General features: G+C 53.8%; 1 protein-coding gene across 2 annotated transcripts in view; it reads right to left on the minus strand.

The window, feature by feature from the left end:
* Positions 1-15,973, minus strand: part of PRKN (parkin RBR E3 ubiquitin protein ligase) — a 353,591-nt gene that overhangs the window by 105,067 nt on the left and 232,551 nt on the right. For both annotated transcript variants that reach the window (XM_084890914.1, XM_084890913.1), the window contains exon 6: positions 3,697-3,812. In XM_084890914.1, coding sequence (XP_084747040.1) covers positions 3,697-3,812 — 116 coding nt within the window. The remainder of the gene's footprint in view (positions 1-3,696; positions 3,813-15,973) is intronic.

Below are 15,973 nucleotides of genomic sequence, written 5' to 3' on the forward strand. Positions count from 1 at the left end.
AGTCTGCAGGCCGACGGTCTATCCACTGAGCCAAACCAGTTTTGGCAGGTTGACTTTTTAAGTATCTCTGATGACACTGGTTCTAAAGTAAGGTGACCAGACGTCTCAATTTTTAACAATTTGTCCCGTGGCGTTTTAAAACAGTCCCGATTTTAATATAAAACACCGCGGGACGCAAGACAAATTGTTCACAAGTGGGACATCTGGTCACCGTATGCTAAAGACCACAGACGCTGCGGAAACTGGCCAGGCCACGGCGCTGATGTCGGAGGCGGGTGCCCGCGCAGGAACTTCCGCACGTGAGCGTGTGGTGTGAGGGCGTGAGCGCTGTCAGGGCCGCACAGCCAGTACCTCCAAGTGCGGGCCGATCTGCCCGGACCCAGAATGCTCGGGTGTCATTCCCGTTGCACCTCGGCTGTGTTCTTCGGGTTCGGAATTTGCCAAGTTCACGAGAAACAGAATCCACACACCACGAGCTGCGCCAGTGAATCCTCTGCCTGCATTGGGCTCCTGAGACGGTGGCTGACTTGGCTGCAACCAGCGCTGTGCGTTCTGGAAGCCGCGGAGAACAAACCTGTAAATACTCGCTCTAAATGTCACGGGGAGCAATCGCTGGCGGGCGAAGTCTTCAGACAGCACCGCCGATCCCACCACTGCCCGGCACTGCCGCTGGCCCGGCACTGTGCAGTGAGGGCATGCTCCTGTGCCATGAAACACACTCTGCAGTGAGAACGGCGTGCTCCCCTCACCACGCTGATAATCAATCGCTAATTACAAGGATTAAGTTGCAATTAAAAACAAATGCACATGTCACAATTTTATTCAAAGTAAAATGAGCTGCTTACAGGCTCTTGAATGAAATAAAAGAAATAAGACGTTGTGGGCATTCACTCCCATTGAAAACAGGCCATACAGATAAGGCTGCCCTGTCACCAGCCCTGGCGAGGCCGCTGAGGGGCTTTAGAAACTCAGCCGCTTCCTCACACCCGCCATCTGAAAATGAGCTGCCGCAGACCTGGCGGGCACCGGGCCAGGCTGGCCTTGGCGGCGGCAGCGCGGGTCCGGGGGCCTGGCTGGGTCCGGGGCCTGGCTGGGTCCGGGGCCCTGGCTGGGTCCGGGGCCTGGCTGGGTCCGGGGGCCTGGCTGGGTCCGGGGGCCTGGCTGGGTCGGGGGGACTGGCTGGGTCCGGGGGCCTGGCTGGGTCCGGGGGACTGGCTGGGTCCGGGGGCCTGGCTGGGTGCCGGCAGCCGCCGCTGAAGGAAGAGGTGAGCGTGTGAGCTTCTGCTGAGGCTCCCGCAACGCCTCCGGGGAGCCCGGCGGTGCCGCCGCTCAGACCTGAAATGCGGGTGACTCCGGGGAAGGAAGGCCGCCCCCTGACACCCGCTCACATTCCAAAGCCTCCGTGTGGATAAACAGCCCTTCTCTCTGCACAAGGTGCTGAGCCTGGATCCTAGGAGTTCTACGCAGAAATCTGACTCCCGCCCTGTTCCTAACATCCCCTGATCTCCTTATTCCGACACCGCCTTCACCTCCTCCGTATTCCTAATGTCGCCTTAAGGCTCACTGATTGCTGATAAATTGACTTTATTTTATTCAGGTTTGGAAATCCCGTTAAATCCAGGAGGGTTTTAAGGAGAAAGTGTTCCATCTGAAAACAGTCTGTTTGCTGCTTGCTGCATCGCATGAAGCGGAATCGCTTTAACTCAGTCGGAAACTGATCTGAATCCTCTGCTGCAGAGACACGAGGGGCCTGTGGCCTCCGTGCCACCTGCACGCCATCGGCGGGCCTCGCCCTCCGGGCAGCCGGTGGCTGGCAGAGCACACGGACAGGGGGGCTCTGTGCTTCTCGCTCCCTCTGCTGCGAGCTGTCTTTGTGTCTCACTTCCCGCCAATGTTTTCCTTTCACACCTGAAGGCAATTTCCCGCCAGCACCTGGCAATGCATGGCACTCCTGTCTTCCACATGTTTTCTCGTGTTAACCAGCACCGGGGCGTGGTCTGGACGCAGGAGCCCCGAAAATCTCCTATTACTCCTGCACCTGCTAGCAGACGGGACCCACAAGCAAGTGTTTTCTCAAACGACGATCGCTTTAAAATATATTTTTTATTGATTTTACACAGAGAGGAATTGAGAGGGACAGAGAGTTAGAAATGTCGATGAGAAACACCGACCAGCTGCCTCTTGCACACCCCCTACTGGGGATGTACCCGCAACCAAGGTACATGCCCTTGACCGGAATCGAACCCGGGACTTTCAGTCCACAGACCGATGCTCTACCAGAGCCAAACCGGTCCCAGCGACACGATCGCTTTAAAGCTCTGACTGAGTGCGGCTCCCACCCTTAGAGCCATCAGAGCCTGACGGGTTTCCCACCTCAGTCCTTGGGTTTCACGAGGAACCAGAGGCCGATGTCTATGGCTGGGCCTTTGCATTCGAAGCACAGGAGAGGACCTGGACTTCAGTCTTACTTCATCTAACATGTACATTAAAAAAAAGTAGTCTAAATTACTAGCAATGGGGAGAAGAGTAGAGTATTTCCATGTGATGGAATCTTAGGTGCTTATTAAAAACATGCTTCTTGTTTTCATAAAATATTTCATCGCAGGAAAATTTATCATGGTACCATGTTAAATGAAAAAGGCAGATACAAAACTACATATATAACATGATTGATTACATTACGTGTCTACACATTCACACACACAGACACACAACCCATATGTACGTGCAAATACCCAGGTTTCTCAGGATACTGGAAAGAATTAAACTAAAATCTTACTAACCATACGGATAAATTTTTCTAACAGTTAAGAAATTTATTGTGAGTAAATTATTTCGAAATTAAAATATAAAGCATAAGCTGGAAAAAAAAAAACAAACATCATTAGCAAAGCACAAAGTATTGGGGTGTGCTCATGCAGGGATTAATGTCATCCCCAAGCATGGGTCCATGACAACATCCTATGCATGGGTCCATGACAGCATCCCTACACATGAATCCATGACAACATCCTATTTATGAGTCCATGACAGCATCCCTACACATGAATCCATGACAACATCCTATTCATGAGTCCATGACGGCATCCCTATCATGAATCCATAACAACATCCTTTGCATGAGTCCATGACAGCATCCCTACACATGAATCCATTTCAACATCCCTATCAGAAGTCCATGACAACATCCTATGCATGAATCCATGACAACATCCAAATTCATGAGACCATGACAACACCCCTATCATGAGTCCATGATAACATACTGTGCATAAATCCAAGACAATATCCCCATGCATGAGTCCATGACAACATCACCATGTATGAATCCATGACAGCATCTTGTGCATGAGACCATGATAACATCCCTATCATGAGTCCACAACAACATCACCATGCATGAATCCATGACAACATCCCCATGCATGAGTCCATGACAAAAGCCCAAGCATGAATCCATGACATCTCTACTCCTGGGTCTGTTTTGAGATAGAAGTTATCTCACTTATACCCTAGAATCCTACTTGACTACTGAGCAAGCTGTACAATGCAAGGATTTGGCATTGAATTCTCTCCATAACATGTCCCCCAGCGAGGCGGACAGTGTCAGTGAGGCAGCCTCTCCTCGGGAGAGACCCCGGGAAGGCCGTGCTCGGGGAAAACGGGGAGCCGCTGTGACGTGGCCCCAGGCCTCACCTGATGTCGGTGCACGTGATGCAGGGGATGTCCCGGCTGTTGGTGGTGATGAGGTTCAGAGCTACCGAGGTTTCCCTGTCAGAGGTCGGGTGCGCCGAACATTTGAAGAAAAACTCCTGCGAGAAAGAGAAAATAGCATCAAAGACACGCAGGCGGCCGGCGCTTCCCCGCCTGTACATCTCCACAGGAGGCGATCGCAGCCCACACAGATTCCTTAAATGTGAGGGAATCGGGCAGGAGGAGGGCTCCTCATGGGGTTGGAGTTATGTTCTAAGTGGCCATGATCTCTGAACGCATAATCAGCACCAGACCTCGCAGGGGAACGATGACCGCAGGCGGCAGTCAGGGACGCCCTCTGAGAGGCCAGGGACTGAAGCTTCCCTTCTCCCGCTCCCGTGCCCGTGGAGCCAGGCCCTCCCGCACAAGTGCGTCTCACGGACGAACCCCACGCGGACGCAGGAGGAGGCCTGAGGTAGCGTCACATGATGAGGAGAGGGATACCTGGAGCCATGGATTGACTGGCCCAGAGCCACACAATCACAGGCGAAGCCAGGGGTGACCCAGCACTTGTTTTTCTCACGGCGTCTCCACACCTTTGGCCTGTGAGCAGCAAGGGGAAGGCCGGCGGAAGGACCCTGCTCTCAGGCATGCACGCTAACGTGACCCACAAGGAGCAGCGCGTGACTTGCCCAGCTCACGTGCAGGCCCCACACCTGTCCTGCTCTACCGCACCCCAGAATCCTGGGGGGCCGGCCCCACCCCCATGGTGGCAGCTGGGATGTTGGAATTGTACCTCTCACCTTGTTCATTCATTTCCCTACTCTTGTTCTGCACACACTCCTTTTTCATTTAATTTTACTCTATTTTTATTTTTTAAAAATAGTTTATTGATTTTTCGAGACACAGGAAGGGAGAAGAGAGAAACATTGGTTATGTGAGAGTAACGTCGATCAGCTGCCTCTTTCCTGCACGCCCCCTACGAGAGATCAAGCCCGGAACCCGGGCACGTGCCCTGACAGGGAATCCCACTGGCAACTGTCAGAGTGGCACCCAGCCCGCGGAGCCACAAGGGTGGGCACACCCTTCCTCTTAGCTTTTCACAGAAGTCACGGTCTTTGGATGGATAATACCCTCCCTTCGCAACCAAGATTTTCTATTTACGTTTCCTCATGTCTTCCTCCTGTTCTTTCCATGTCTGTGCAACTCCGCTCCCCTTCGCTCCCCGAGTGCTGGGCTGGGGTGGCTCTGGGTCCCGTCCGGCTCTGCATCTTCCGGGACAGTCCCTCCATGGCACTCCCCTGCCCGTGAGGACACCCGTCCTTTACGACCAGCTCACCGGGGGGCCACGTGGCCTACGGAAGGTATTTGCCCTTAAATCCTAGGCCTGGCGTCAGCCCACTTCCCTCACAGCTGGAGAGCCGTGGTCTCTGCTTCGGGCCTCGTGTCTTTGTTGCACTTTGCAACCCCATGCTGCTGCCTGAAAGAAGCCCTTGGCGATACACACATGAGCAGATCTAGCTTTGACCAAGGAAAGTTTATCAACAAAACGTGGCCGATGGGACTCTGTGCGCAGGTGCTGATTGCCTGCCCGCACCCGATCCTGAGGTGGTTGTGGAACGTCTTCCTCCTACTTGCATCCTCACAGGGCCCGGCGTGGGCCAAGCATTCGCTATGCACTGAGTGGCCATGACCTCTGAACGCATAATCCTCTGGCCCCTCAGTGTGTGTGTATGTGTGTGTGTGTGTGTGTGTGTGTGTGTGTATGTGTGTAAACAAATATATATATATATTAGAGGCCCGGTGCATGAATTCGTCATGGGTGGGGTCTGGCCAGCCTGGCCAGGAGGAGGGGACATGGGTGGTTGGCCAGCCTGTCTGCTGGTCGAATTCCTGGTCGAGGGGACAATTTGCATATTAGCCTTTTATTATATAGGATATACACTGAGTGGCCAGATGATTATGTGTACAGAGATCATCATCATCTGGCCACTCAGTGTATTTACCTAACAGATGTGGCCAGTTCCCTCTACACATCTGACAGCGCCCCTAACTTGTTCTTTCCCGTGTGGGACACACCGGCCTCCTCTCCCCTGCCCTGAGCACGGTGAGCGAGACTTGAGAGCAATGCATTGGGAACTCCTGGGCCTGGGGTGGGAGGTGGGGTGGGGGGAGGTGAGAGGGCGAGGTGGTAAGCCAGACCCTGCACTTCTTTTTTATTTTTAAAAATATTTTTTAATTGATTTCAAAGAGGAAGGGAGAGGGAGAGAGAGATAGAAACATCAATGATGAGAGAGAATCATTGATCGGCTGCCTCCTGCACGCCCCCTACTGGGGATCAAGCCTGAAACCCAGCATGTGCCCTGACTGGGAATCGAACCGGTGACCTCCATGTTCATGAGTCAATGCTCAACCGATTGAGCAGCACCAGCCAGGCAAATGCTACCTTTTCACTCATCCTTTAAATGCTGCGATCCTTCAGGCATTGAGAGGAAGTTAGAGCAGCTCCTGCCGCCGAAGGACAGGTGGAGGGCGCCGCCCGGTGCACTGGGCTGGGGCCACTGCTTCCTGTCACCATGGTGATCCTCCCCACAGCAGAGCGGTCCCTGCAGAACGGCTGGGCTGGGCCGGGCCATGGGGACGGGGCTTCGCACAGACACAGACACAGATGGCCAGGCCCCGCTTCCGTCCCCTCTGAGCTGCACACCCGCCGGCAGACACCCCACCAGCAAACCACCCAGGGCTGGGCCAGCTGATCAGCCCCCGCAGACAACTGCCCCGTCCTTCCCGGGACGTGTGCGCCGATCCGGTGTGAGCGGCACAGACCGGCGGGAGCTCCCTCAGTCATGTGATGTGATAAAACTCAAACAGAAATTACTAGCCTGTCTATTAAATACGTCTCTCTCTCTCTCTCTCTCTCTCTCTCTCTCTCTCTCTCTCTCTCTCTCTCTCTCTCTCTCTTTCTCTCTCTCTCTCTCCCTCTCTCTCTCGTGCTCTCTCTTTCTCTTTCCCTCTCCCTCTCTCACACTCTCTAAAAAAAAAGAAAAAGCAGCTGAAACCGGTTTGGCTCAGTGGATAGAGTGTCAGCCTGCGAACTCAAGGGTCCCTGGTTCGATTCCAGTCAAGGGCATGTATTGTACTTTGGTTGCGGGCACATCCCCAGTGGGGGGCGTGCAGGAGACAGCTGGTTGATCGATGTTTCTAACTCTATCTCTCTCCCTTCCTCTCTGTAAAAAATCAATAAAATATATTTTTTAAAAAGAAAGAAAAGAAAAAACAATCAATGGAACAATATCCTCCAGGTAAGATGAACAACAACAGCAAAAAAATAATAATAAAATCCAGGAATAAAGATACAGGTTTGGATACAAAGCGACTATGAAATTCGTTGGAGCACCACTCTTGCAGACGTTGCTCATTTAACAATGCCAGTGGGAAAACTGGGTTAGACCTTTCGAAACAGGTCAACCCTCACCAGTGAGTGAGTCTGCAATGCTCAGTGGTAAGTTTGTTTCTCTTGGTAAGGCACTAACACAGCCTTTTAGGGGCGGGACCTCAGTGGTGTCGCTCCCAAGATGCAGGGCCGTGGTTTGCAGACGGTCACTGCTGCCCACTTACCACAGCCACCGCCAAAGTCACCAGGAGGACCACCGCCTTCTGCTAGTCCCTCTGTTGGTTCATAAGAAATAAATGCATTGTGTACATACTGTGTACATATAAACACACACACACACACACACACACACACACACACACGAGCATGCATGCACCACCCTAAAGCCTTTCTCAGCAGGGAAAGGCCTCTTGGGCGTTCCTGCAGCAAGCACACGCCTTCTGATTGCACCACTGGGTCAGTCTGACACATCGCCTTTCCCATCACTTCGACTACTGCTGCACTTCAGAAGCATTTTTTAAAATTGTCCTTTATTAGCCAATTCAAAAGCATAAACCTTGTCTGTTCCCTAGGCCAATGTGATAGGTAATCAACATTAAAATGAAATTCTCACACCAAAAGGTGCTGAACACACAGTTTCAGTTCTTTTCTCTAAATGTGGTGTAACATTTCACTTATGGCAAAACCTGACAGGGGCTTACTATTTGCAGTCTATATTTATCTGGCGTGGTGTGACTAGTCAGACTTCTCACTGCAAAGTTACTATGTACATATTTTAGAAATGACAGGGCATAGACACTCCGGGAGGTATTTCAGAGCTGAGATGTAAAAACCGCACAGCCTCTTTAAAATCTAAAAATATCTCAGTCTCGAAGCCTCTGGCCCCGGGGAAGCACGCTCCAGTGCTGGTCGGGCTGTGACTCCCCCAAACACACGTGGCGGCGGCTGCGTGGGTGACACATGGCGGAGCCGTGACCGGGCGCGTCGGCTCTCGGTCTGCAGCCGGCCGGACCCTGGCAGACTGCCGCGTGGTCCACGTTGCCCCTCAGGCCTCCAGAGAGGGGCTTCCTGCCTCAGGGTGCGTGGGCCCCACAGGACACGCAGGTGCCCGCGGCGTGTGCGGCTGGCTGCACGCGTGGGCAGAGCTTTCCAGGGTCCGTCTCGCACGAAGGAAATAAGAGGTTGAAGTTGTGACCTCCCACCAGTGACCGGAGCCGACCTCTGGGACAGGCACACGGACATGGTCTGTTAGCCGGCGGTAACCTGCCAGAAACGGCGGGTCCCTCTGGGTGCAGGCCCAGCGCTGGGGACAGGTGGGCGCCTGCACTCTGGCTGGGCTTCTCCCCTGGCTTGGCTCTGCGACTTCCTCCATTTCCCAGCGGCTGCTGCTCGTGGTGCTGAATCTACCAGGACAGCGTGTCCCACTGACACTGTCCCCGCTGCCCTGCTCCCGCAGCCGGGCTGAGAACTGGGGGCCGCAGGGTGGGCCTCCGGGCGGGACGGCAGAGCGCCCTCCCCGGGCAGTAACTCACACGCCGACAACACGGCTTGATTGGCCACCAGCGAAGAGAAATACGGAGCAAGCACGAAGTCCGAGCTTTAAAACATTTCAAACGACTTCAGCCCTGGAACCTAAACGTTCCCTCCACAGTCCTCGCTGCCTTAGCAGGAGAATTTAAAGCTTCTTTAGTTGTTCTTTATGGTGAGAGCACAGGCCCCAGGCACCGCCTCTCACAGACACTGCGCCGAGCGCTCGCCACACTAATAGGCCTGCAGCCCTCACTTATCCCGCTGCCTCGTTAGGAGAGGAAGGAGATAAAGGATAATTTGTAAACTTACCTATAAACCCGACCAAGAGAAGTTTATCAACAAAACGTGGCCGACCAGACTTTTTGAAGAAGTGGCTTTAGAAGTCTAAGCTTTCAGACCGTGCCCACAGCGGGGCGCGCTGCCCGGTGGAGCCACCAGTGCCTGGTGAGAGAGAGCAGCACCCAGAAATGGGCCCCGCCATCTCTGCCCTCTGGGACCCACTGGCACTGTGCCCAGCACGGGCTCCACCATGAGACTCCCGAGTCTAGGCCAAGCACCCCGTCTGGTTACAGGACGGTCAGTAGGTGGCGCTGCTTCAGACCGCATTTATGTCCTTTTTGGCTGTTTTGCCTAACGTGGTTGACTGACCAAAAGCAATATTACAACTACTAACGGTGCCCTACACTTGCTACATTTTCTTTTTGTCTTTCATTTCTTTCCTCCTCTGACCTACAGCTCCTCACTGTTCGCAGGTAGAGATGCTCGATGTGACATTCAGTTCATCGTGTGAAGGCCCGCGATCTCAGAGTGCTGTGGCCTGAGGAGCGGGCATTGATGTTACCCGGCCCGCTCGGCGGGTGTCGGAGGGAACAGCAGGAGCGGGAAGCATCCTCCCAGCATGCCTTTGGCCCGGGACCTCATGGAGCAGGCACAGCCCAGAGGAGATGCTCGTGGTCGGCAAACTGCGGCTCATGAGCCACAGGCAGCTCTTTGGCCCCTTGAGTGTGGCTCTTCCACAAAATACCACGGCCTGGGGGAGTCTATTTTGAAGAAGTGAAGTTTAAACAATGTGGCTCTCAAAAGAAATGTCAATCGTTGTGCTGTTGGTATTTGGCTCTGCTGACTAAGGAGTTTGCAGACCAGTGGGTTAGGCTATGGTGTTTGCTGGGGGGTGGGGTGGGAGGGGCAGGTGGAGGGAGGGAAGGGACACTGTTTGTGATGAGCTGGAGAGGCAGAAAGTCACGCTGAGAACCAGCCGGACACAGAGTGCGCCCTCAGCACTGGAAGCGTATCCGCAGGCAGATCCCGGCCACAGGGACCCATAAACTGCTCGTGTGACACAGCGGCCTCCATGTCAGCCCATGAACATGGCAAACGCATGCAGTGAGGGGCCCGATGAGCTGCGATCAGAGAGAGCAGCATCTCACCGGGGCACATGGATCATCAGATGCCGTTGTTCTGGTGACGCCTGTGCATTCATTATAGTGACTTCTGCAAAAAGTATTTCCACCCTCAGCGGAATGGGGTGAAGACCACAACCTTTTTCTTAGAAAAGGAGGAAAGCCAGGCTTGTGGGCCTGACACCCATGACCCTCCGCAGGGGATCTGAGCCCGCAGTCAGCTTCCCGGCGGCTCCGGGCTGCGACCGTGCCTTCCCCGCCGCCTGATGGCCGGGCGGGCTCTCCCCCAAGGCCTGGCTCCGGGCCGGCCGGCGCCCGAACACCGGGGCCACCGCGGTACCAGACGGGCGCCCGTTGCATCCTTCACACTTTTTACATCAGTCGAACTGGCGGGTCCAGCACACACCCTGCGCCCCCCTCTCCCCCGAGTCTCTGCTCGGGAAGGCGCCTCCCCAGGCCTGTGCTCCGGCCGGGACGCCCTCCCCAGAGCAGACGCGCAGGAGCCGGGAGCGGGCCGGGCCTCAGTGTTTCCGGCCGCACGCGTGCTTCCCGTCAGCACACCTGGTGCCGATGATGCCCATTCCCGGCCGGCTATATGGAGCCCGTCTGTGCCCAGATGGCCGCGCGCCGGCTCCGGGGGCCAGGCCGGTGTCCGAGACCGCCGTGCCAGGCAGGGGTGACCTTCACCGCCCCTTGAAAGCCAGATGGAGACCAAACTGTCTGTACAGGCAGCAACGTGGAGCCACGGAGAACACATTGGGAACTACAGCAGAACAGGGAGGTTTGTCTTTTTCCTCATGAGGGTTTTTGGGGATGAGTGTATTTACCGATTAAGATTTCGTGAGCAAGTAACACCAGCACACTTCCAGGTAATCTGTGGATGTGAAGGTCGTAAGTTGACTACTGTTAGCCCATGATCAGCCTCCCATCCTGCACACGGTACATGCACTGCCGTGTGTCTTTACTTGTGCTGTCACGTCTCCTAGAAAATTCTTTGTGTGTGATCCCAGGTGACATGCAGTCACATTTTTCTAAACATTTTACAAGCCCTTTCATAAAACCGGGAACACGTCAGCTACACACGTTTGAATTAAATAAGTGCTTATATGCTTCGTCAAATTCCTGTTTGTCTGACGCTGAGGACAAGCCAAGCCTGAGCGGACCCCGGCGAGCGGTGTACCGTGCCAGGGCCCGGTGCAGTGTGCCCGCCACAGTCCTGGCCTGGCGCCGGCTTCATCAGCCACGGTCTGAGCAAACACTACTGGCCCAGTGAGTGAGAAGAGAACATTCACAGAATTCCCCGGACTCCACCTAAGCCTCCAGAGAACGAGGCAGTGCGTGGGAATCCACGTGAGGGCCCATTTCCAGTGGGTTTCCTCCCCGCCCTCCCCATCTTTCCCCCCCTCTTTCCCCACCCCCTCCCCGCAATAAGCCTCCGTAGAAGCGGGATCTTCAGGGAAATCACGCCAAGGATGTAAGTGATTTGTGGTGTCGGTTCGGGTTTCCACAGCAGAGGGGTTGCATTGATATGGGAGTTTGGTAATTTCCCTCGCAATCCCATAATCATGCTTGGGTCCTTGGAGAATGAAAACCGTTCTATTTTATTTTGTGTTCTTGACACCAAAAGTGTTTGATGGAAAGATTTGAAGATTCTCACTAGACGTAGGGAGGGGGAGAGAGTGCCGGTCCCCAACACGGAGTTAGACACGGAGTTAGAAGCGGGAATCGCAGATACACTGAACTGTGTAACCAGCCTGGCCGGAGGGGGCCAGGGTTGAGCATCGACCTATGAACTAGGCGGTCACGGCTCAATGGCGGGCTTGACCCCCGAGGCAGCCAATTGCTGGTTCTCTCTCATCATGGCCAGCGGATACAAAACCAGATCGATCACAGCTCAGAGAGGAACGAATGGGCAGGGAACAGTGCGAGCGGCAGGAGTTTCTGGCAAGTGGCGCCACCAACTAACCCGGCCGTGTGGGGGCACGGTGCGCGCTGTCCCTGGCCACGCGGGTGCGCGCTGCGCTGCCCGGCGTTCCGGCGCCGGTCCCCTCCCCAGAGAGGCAGCCACACCAGGGCAGAGTCGCTCACCACACCCAGGCAGGGCTGGTGCTCCCGCCCCTGAGCTGTGGGAGAGCCGGCGGCTAGTGGTAGGGGTGATGTTGCAGAAAAATATTCATTTGAACTGACTCTCGGCTACAGAGCCTCACAAATACCCCAGTTCTTCGATTCTGCCAAAATTTCTTTAGCTCTTAACACCTGACACCTTTTTCATAATGGAATAATTTATTTTTATATGTAAGCATGTTTAAATGTTTTGCTTAAATATGCAAAATTTTAGCTGATTCTGTAATTCGGGACTTAATTTTATTTATTTATTTATCTATCTATCTATCTATCTATCTATTTATGTGACTTAATTTTTTTTAAAATGACACTATCTATCTATCTATCTATTTATTTATGTGACTTAATTTTTTTTTTAATGACACTTTTTGTTACCAAGTGCTCAAAACTTAGTTTGGCAGTGAAGTGTCCTTGAGCCTGAATACCTGATTGGATTTTGAAAAATGACAGACGAAGTTTCTAGTTTGTCACCCAAATTGCATGTCAGACAACAGAGCCTTTTGTCTGGCGTCGGCACCGTTCCATCATAACCCGAGAGGCCCTCGGAGCTGCCCCATTCCATCTTACTGGAGGTGAGACAGCGGGGTGTGGGGGCCAGGGCGGGCGGGGACCAGTTCCCTCCGGCAGAACCCCAGGGCAGAGCGAGGGGGCAGCAGAGGTGTCGCCCCTCTCTCGTGTCTGCTTCCACCCCTCGCCCCACTGCCAGCCGTCCTCGGGCCCCCGGCCCCCGGCCGCCAGGAGCTGGGACTGCTCCGTGCGTACTGGGAGGCGCCAAGGCCCGTGTGTCACTGGGACTGTCCCGGACGCCTGTTTGCCCTGAGTCTTCTCTTCCTCACAGGACTCAGCAGCCTGTGGCTGTGGCTGGATGGGGGGCAGGTAAGGACAGGGAGTGCCCCCAGGAGGCCACCCTGAGGGTCCACTGGGTGAAATCCTAACAAGGTTGAAAAGGACAGTAAAGCCAAAACCGGTTTGGCTCATTGGGTAGAGCGCCGGTCTGCGGACTGAAGGGTCCCAGGTTCGATTCCGGTCAAGGGCATCTACCTTGGTTGCGAGCACATCCCCAGTGGGGAGTGTGCAGGAGGCAGCTGATCAATGTTTCTCTCTCATCCATGTTTCTAACTCTCTGTCCCTCTCCCTTCCTCTCTGTAAAAAATCAATAAAGTATATTTAAAAAATAAACTAAAACTAAAAGGACAGTGAGAACCGCAGGAGAAACTGCAGGCCCCTGTGGGTGAGCAATGCCAGGAGACAGACATGGAGTAAGCAAACGCCTGGGCAGTAACGGCCGTTCCTCCCGGCGCCTCTCACGTGCTGTGCGTTTCCTGTTAGTTAGCATCTCCGAGAAGAGGAAATCGGAGCTGGAGACCGAATCTAACTCCCCTCCACGATGCCCCGGCAGGACTGGCCCGCTGCGGCCCGGGCGTGAGGTAAACCACGGGGAGAGGGAAGCACTGGGGTTACTGCACTGCGTTTACTAATTATGCGATTTATTATAGTTCAGGGGACATTTTTTAGGATCTGATTTTATTGGAAATAAATCAGGGAGCTATTTTTAGAGGCCCTTCTCAACTGTTTCTGACAAGAAAAGGAAGTTCTGTGTAAAGACTCCGGCTCCTGGCAAAATCAAGTAATCTAAAAAAGAAATGCCATTTTAACGGCACTTCCGGTAAACAGTACTCTCAAAAAGGTAAACTGCAATGCGTGCTATTGGCTGTGAAACAGTACACCGACGCCCCTCGGCAAGGTAGCCGTGGCCATGGGTTACTCTGGAGAGTGGAGAATGGAGGCAGCGACTGACGGTCCTCTCGATGTTTCCATCTCTCCCTCTCCCTTCCTCTCTGAAATCAATAAAAATATTTTTTTTAAAGTTATGATGTGGAACTTAGGAATAAGGCCCAGAGAAGAATAATACCCTGGCCTCTGAGTGTACAAATAAAAAAACAACCCCCAGCACACGTACAGACACATAATCTTCATTGTCTAAGGTAGGGGTGTCGAACTCAATCAGAGAAGGGGCCAAAATCTAAAATCCAGCCTAAATCGCGGGCTGAATGGTTTACTGAACAGTCATAAACTGACAATGTCATAAACTGATAGCGGAGTGCAGTGATGACAGCGCGGTGCGGGCCACATTGCAAGGCCTGGCGGGCTGGATTTGGCCCGCGGGCCTTGTGTTTGACATATGTGGTCTAAGGTATCGTAGACAAAATGTGAAATGAAGATTTACACAGGAAATTTAGTTTTACATCATACCCAAGGTGACTTTATCCCCTAATGGAGACCATCCTATTGATCCCCCCTCTTAGCCCCCAGCCCACGCTCTCTGAAGTGACCGAAAGGCTCTTTTCATGAACTGAGACGCCTCCCAGACCAACGCCGCGCGGTCCTACGGTGACACCAATTAGTGTGGAGCCGGATGCGGTTCAGTTTCTCTGTGTGAAGGTCAGGCTTGTATTTGTTCTCTAAAAACCAAGGTTAAATGGCACTGCTACTTCAAATGAGCCGGTTAGAGTATCTTCAGGTACATAAATATTAATTAGGACCGCCCTGGAGCCCTGCTCTTTTGAATTTTAAGTATATGGCTATTTATGCAAGGGACAGGAATTATACCTTTTTTATGAGACTATAACATAGAGTGTCCAAAACACTGTCTAAAATTCAAAACCCCCGGCAAACGCAAGACAAAATTCTCACCAGTGCCCATCTTCGCGCCTCCCTCCGGAGCCAGCGCCCGGCCCGGGAGGACACGGGGCCCGGCGCACAGGGGGCTGCCCCCCACCCCTACCCCGCGCTCCAGCAGAGGCTCCGAGGCTCCGACTGAGGGGTGCGGGTCCGCCCCCCGGAGAGCCGCCCTCCTGTCCCACTAGCAGCTGGCGGGCTCATTGGACGTGGGGGATACAGTAGGAGGTGATCATGTCTTTATCTTACAATAGGTTTAAATCCTGTCACCCTCTTTTTTAATTAAACACGCATCTGTGGTATTAAATACACCCTTTGAAAGCGAATCCAGGCACCTCCCAAAGGAACTGGTGTGTGGCACGTTCTCTGTATTGCTCGATCCCATAGTTCCACGCGGTATTTTTTATTGACTAAGTGACTGAGTTTCCACGTGTAGGAGGCTTCTCGTGGCTACCTGCTGGCTAGTGATGTCTGAATGCCTCTGTGCCCGGGAACATGATCAGGTGTCGCAAACGCGCTGGAACCTCGGGGTGTCCTCGTTGGCGGGGCTGGGGCGGGGGGCAGTGCTCAGGTGTGTGTGTGGGGTGGCCGGTCTGCTGGCTGTTCGTGGGCCCCGTCCTTTCTGAGTGTTCTGAGTGGAGCTGCTGGAGCTCGCGCCCTCGGCGGGTTAGCCATGTTTCTCTCCAAGTGGCGGGAGACTCATGCCCATGATCCGTGAACTGACAGCTGGCCCTAATATATTGTTAAGTTCACGTTACTAACATGATGCCATTTTCTAAATGACTATTGTTCTGGGTTATCCCATCTTTAATTGGAAGCTAGAGAGCCTCCCTTTAAATAATGCCTCCCACATGCCTCCCTCCCCCCTTTCCCCCAATTTGGGAAGAAGGGTTTGTGCCCCCAAGTTCTCAAGGATAGTCCACCTGCGGCCGGAGTAGACCAGGCCCCACGCCCAGCCCCGCAGCTGACCCCGCAGGGTGCTGCTCGGTGTGGGGACCTGCTGCTCCTCCCCCTGCTGAGCCCTGACCTTGCCGTGACCTCTGCTGTCCCAGGCTCCGCGCCCCCTCCCCCCGCCTAATCAGTGGCTGCAGTTTATAGAAATCCTCTCTGCAGTCCAGCTGCTCGGAATTCCTGGTTCGTAATTTTTTTCACT

Source organism: Pipistrellus hanaki (assembly GCF_964339955.1).
Source record: "Pipistrellus hanaki genome assembly, chromosome: 7".
Lineage (NCBI taxonomy): Eukaryota > Metazoa > Chordata > Mammalia > Chiroptera > Vespertilionidae > Pipistrellus > Pipistrellus hanaki.